We start from the raw sequence: 4,390 nt of genomic DNA on the forward strand, positions 1-4,390 counted from the left end.
CGACACCCCAGCCGCACCCCTGCAGCTTCCCCTTCTCCTTCCTCAGGGAGGCTGCATTCAGCTGGGTGGAGTTCAAGAAAGGTTTGGTCCAGCTGTCCAGCTCAGATGCCCTTTCTGAAGGGCCAGACCAGCAGGATTTCTGGGTCTGCCCCATCACCTTGTGTCATACAGACAGGGTAACATGCTGTGCTCCCCAACATGGGCCCATCCCCTCAGTTTTTGCAAACCCCACACTCTCCAGCCCAACCCAAGCCTCTACCATCACCTGCCACCTCCCTGAACCCTGACAGCCCACAACTAGAAGCTGCTGCTCAAAATGAGAATCCAAACCCATCATTCTCCTGCTCTCAAGTCTCCTGGCTCCCATCACCCCTTGAAAGCCCACCCCCTGGCATAGCCCAGCCCCCATCCTCTCCCCTGCCCTGGTGCCTGACCTCTGCTCTCCCTCCCGCTTGTGCTCACTCTGTTCCAGCCACCAGGACCTCCTGTGGTACCTGCCCTGAACCAAGTTCATTCTTAGCTCAGGGCCTTTATTCTTGATGTTCCCTCTGCCTGCTATGTTCTTCCCATAGCTGGAAACTGAGGCCCAGAGAGTGTGAGTCACCTGTCCAAAGTCACATAGCTACAAAGTGGCAGAGCTGGGATTCGAACCACAGCTGCTCAGCCCCAGGCTGTACCACAGGCCTTCCCTTTTCGCACAGCTCTAGTTCAGCCTCCAGGAGCCCACCCAGGCAGGAGGCAGAGTTGCAAGAGGGAGGCATAGCAGCTGATACCCCAGTGCAAGCAGGGCCACAGAGGGCAGGGGGACCAAGCTGCCTAACACTGGGTCACCACCCTGGAGGGGTGGATAGGTGGCCATTGAGGCTGGATACAAGGACATAGAGATGGCTGTGAGGCCAGCTCGCCAAGCTGGAGACAAGGCGGGCAGTGTCCTTACTGGGGCGGCCAATCCCTGCAGGGCCAAGCCAGGGCAGGGGAAGTTTAGACACAGTGAGGAGAGGCGCTGGCCCAGGGAGAGAATTTCCATCTCTCTCCACCCGTCTCCAGTCTCAGCCCCAGGGGTGCAGTCTGTGTGCCCCCCCTCAGGTGCCCCTCCCCAGGCCTGGGGTCGCCTGAGCCGCCCCACCCTACCCAGCCCCTGGGCTCAGCCACCGCGGGTGATGGATGGCTGAGCCCACGGGAGGCGGTCGCCCTGGCAACCGCGCCATCCCCATGGCAACGCAGAGGCCCGCTGGCGCTCAAGGGTGGGGCCGGCGCCGAGCATCTCCCACCCCCCAGCCCGGCGCTAAGGGGCTGAGGGGCTGCCTGCCCGGGGCTTCAGGGATTGCCTGCACCGGGTGGGACCCAAATGGCGAACTGGGTCTCTCCCACCCCCGCGGCAGGAGGAGGGCTTCCAGGTCTGGTGATAGGGGCGTCCACCCAGGGAAGGGCTTCTATCCGGGAAGGGTCTGAACCCGCCCTTGGCACGAGGCAGCCAAGGTCAAGCCAAGATAAGGCTCGCATCATAAATCGGAAAAACAAAACAGGAGGCTGGAACTCCCTAGCAAATCAGGAATAGAATAGGAACCATGTTCCGCGGGCGGGACTCAGCCGCACTTTACCGAGAGGAAACTGAGTCTGGAAGGAGCTAAGCGTCGATCTCCCGAAGATCCTGTGAGGCACGTGGATAATTATGGCCGTTTTATCAATGAAGGATCTAAATGGTGAAGTGAGATCTGCACCCAGACAGGCGGGCAGGCTCCCGGGCGCAGGGAGCGCAGGGTCTCCCTGGCCTGGCTGCGGTGGGGGTGGTCAGTGGGTTGGTCGGTGGGACCCCTGAGAAGCTCACTTGGGCTCAGTGAGTAAAGCAGAGGCCAGATCACAAACTGTTTGATTTACACACTGGGCGGAGAAGCTGAGTTTGGGCGGAGGCTTTAGGGCAGCTGCCCCCCTCTGGCTGTGTGACCCGGAACAAGTTACTTGTGTCTCTGAGCCTCCACGGGCTGCGCTGGGCTACGGGCCACAGCTTGCAGCTGCTGAGAAGGGACAAGCCCTAGGCCAGGACGCCCACCGTCAGCGCGCGCAGGCGTCTGGTCCCCGCGCGATTATATTTACGGAGCTTGGAGCAGATTCTGGGCTCCAGCGGCCTTGTGGGCGGCTCAGGACTCGGGGAGGGCGTCGGCTGCAAGCGCGTGAGATAATCGTGGTCCAGGAGATGAGCTAATGAGACCCGAACCCAGCAAGCCCGGCAGACGCCTCAGCTTTGCAGGCGCTTATTTTTCAAAGGTCCAGAGAGGTTACGCAACCGGCCCAAGGTCACCCAGGGGCCAGGAGGGTCCAGTGTGGGAGGTGGGAGGTGGGTGTGGGGGTTAGGGGTCACACTTGTCCTTCCAGAGCCCACGCCCAGCAGCTACAGCCAGAATGAGGGGGTCCCTGTCCAGGCAGGCGTGGAGCCCAGTGCTGGAACATTCCTGTGCTAACTGAAAGAAAACAGCTGACAACGACCTCGGCTATGGGTGGTGGTGGGGGGAGGCAGAGTCACGCGGGGCAAGGGGTGGAGAGGTGAGGGGAGCCCAGTGGCCTCTCCCCACATTGAGTGGGGGATGGAGTTGGGGAGGCTGGTTCCCAGCCCCATCCCTGGCCCCTCCTAAGCACCAACACCTTCCTCGCTACAGATCCGCCACAGTTCCATCACCCTGAATGAACCTCAGCCTCTCAGCAGCCACTCAAGCCCCTGTGTTTGCCCCTCACCTTTCCCCTTTCTCTCCTTCACCTCCAATCTCAACTCAGACATAGCTGCCTCTTCCAGGGAGCCTTCTTGGGTCTCTTGCCCTCATCAGGAAGAAATTCTTCTCGAAGCCCCTCAGCTTTCAGCACAGGTGAGCCCCTAGGACCACTGATGTCACTGGTGAGGTAGACAGCCCTTGAGGCATGGGCTTTCCAAAAGTTTCCAGGCAGAGAGACATCACCACCAAGGTGGAGACAGCAGTTGCAGCAGGCCACAGACCCAGCAAAGAAAAACTGTTGCGTATTAACCTAGGATAGGGGGCAGGGGAGCTGGACCCTGCCCGGGCCCTCACAACAGAACAGGGCAGCAGGGCATGAATGCCCGCCCACCCGCAGGGCCGCGCCTCCTCTGGCTTCCAGTAAATGCCTCTGCAGCGACCAGCCCCACAGACCTGCATCCCTCCACTTCCAGCGCCTCAAAACATTCCAGGTGCGATCCCACCTCAGGGCCTTTGCATGGACTGTGTCCAGACCTGGGCCACCCCTGCCAGGTCTTCAAGGGGCTCCTGGGGCCTGTCTTCAGATGTCACATCCTTACTCCAGCCTCCTCTGACTCTAATTAACCCCAGCACCTCCAACCCCCACCCCCCAGCCCTTATCCAGAAAATCTAGTGATTTTATTTTGTTGATTTCTCCACAAGGACAATAACTGTCTCTTTTTGTCCCTGCCATGTCCCCAGTATACAGCAGGCACTCAATAAATGTCCACTGGGTGAGCATGTGTGCTAGGGTCCTTCCATTTCCAAAGGAGGCCCCCACCTAAGGGCTCCCCACCTTTGTCTCACTCCCTCCATGCCCCCCCACCCCAGACCATCTGTCCTGTGATCATTTTTTTTTTTTTAAAGAAATTCACTGTCACATCTTGCTGCTGCTGCTGCTAAGTTGCTTCAGTCATGTCCGACTCTGTGCGACCCCATAGACGGCAGCCCACCAGGCTCCCCCATCCCTGGAATTCTCTAGGCAAGAATACTGGAGTGGGTTGCCATTTCCTTCTCCAATGCATGAAAGTGGAAAGTGAAAGTGAAGTCGCTCAGTTGTGTCCGACTCTTACCGACCCCATGGACTGCAGCCTACCAGGCTTCTCTGTCCATGGGATTTTCCAGGCAAGAGTACTGGAGTGGGGTGCCATTGCCTTCTCCTGTCACATCTTAAATTCATCCAAAATAGTACCTGGGCTCCCCACATTCAAGAGAAGACAAAGAACAAGCCCCAGCTGCCTCAGAAGTGACTTACAAATTAATACAGGAACAACCTAAGTGCCCACCAACGGACGATGGATAAATACAAGGTGGTCCTTCCATACACAGGCGCTCACTCAGCCCTGAAAAGGGGTGGAGCTCTGATGCTCACTGCCAGGTGGACGGACCCTGAGAACACGGTGCTCAGTGAGAGAAGCAGACACAGAAGGACACACAGGGTGTGATTCCACTGATGGGAAACATCCAGAACAGGCCGATCCACAGACAGGGGATTAGTGGTTGTCCAGGTTTGGGGGCGGAGAAAGCAATGGCACCCCACTCCAGTACTCTTGCCTGGAAAATCCCATGGAGGAGCTTGGAAGGCTGCAGTCCATGGGGTCGTGAAGAGTCGGACACAACTGAGCGACTTCACTTTCACTTTCATG

The 4,390-nt window shown here is 58.4% G+C and overlaps 2 protein-coding genes across 2 annotated transcripts in view; both read right to left on the bottom strand.

Annotated features, from left to right (window-relative positions):
* PALM (paralemmin) overlaps positions 1 to 1,214 on the bottom strand; it is a 17,447-nt gene extending 16,233 nt beyond the window's left edge. Inside the window, exon 1 of the mRNA XM_010844650.1 lies at positions 1,132 to 1,214. Coding sequence (XP_010842952.1) covers positions 1,132 to 1,214 — 83 coding nt within the window. The remainder of the gene's footprint in view (positions 1 to 1,131) is intronic.
* MISP (mitotic spindle positioning) overlaps positions 1 to 3,158 on the bottom strand; it is a 30,509-nt gene extending 27,351 nt beyond the window's left edge. Inside the window, exon 1 of the mRNA XM_010844603.1 lies at positions 3,146 to 3,158. The gene's annotated coding sequence lies outside the window, so the exon portion shown is untranslated. The remainder of the gene's footprint in view (positions 1 to 3,145) is intronic.
* Positions 3,159 to 4,390: the final 1,232 nt, after the last annotated feature.

The sequence above is a fragment of the Bison bison genome, unplaced genomic scaffold, assembly GCF_000754665.1.
Source record: "Bison bison bison isolate TAMUID 2011002044 unplaced genomic scaffold, Bison_UMD1.0 scf7180017864203, whole genome shotgun sequence".
NCBI classification, from domain to species: domain Eukaryota; kingdom Metazoa; phylum Chordata; class Mammalia; order Artiodactyla; family Bovidae; genus Bison; species Bison bison.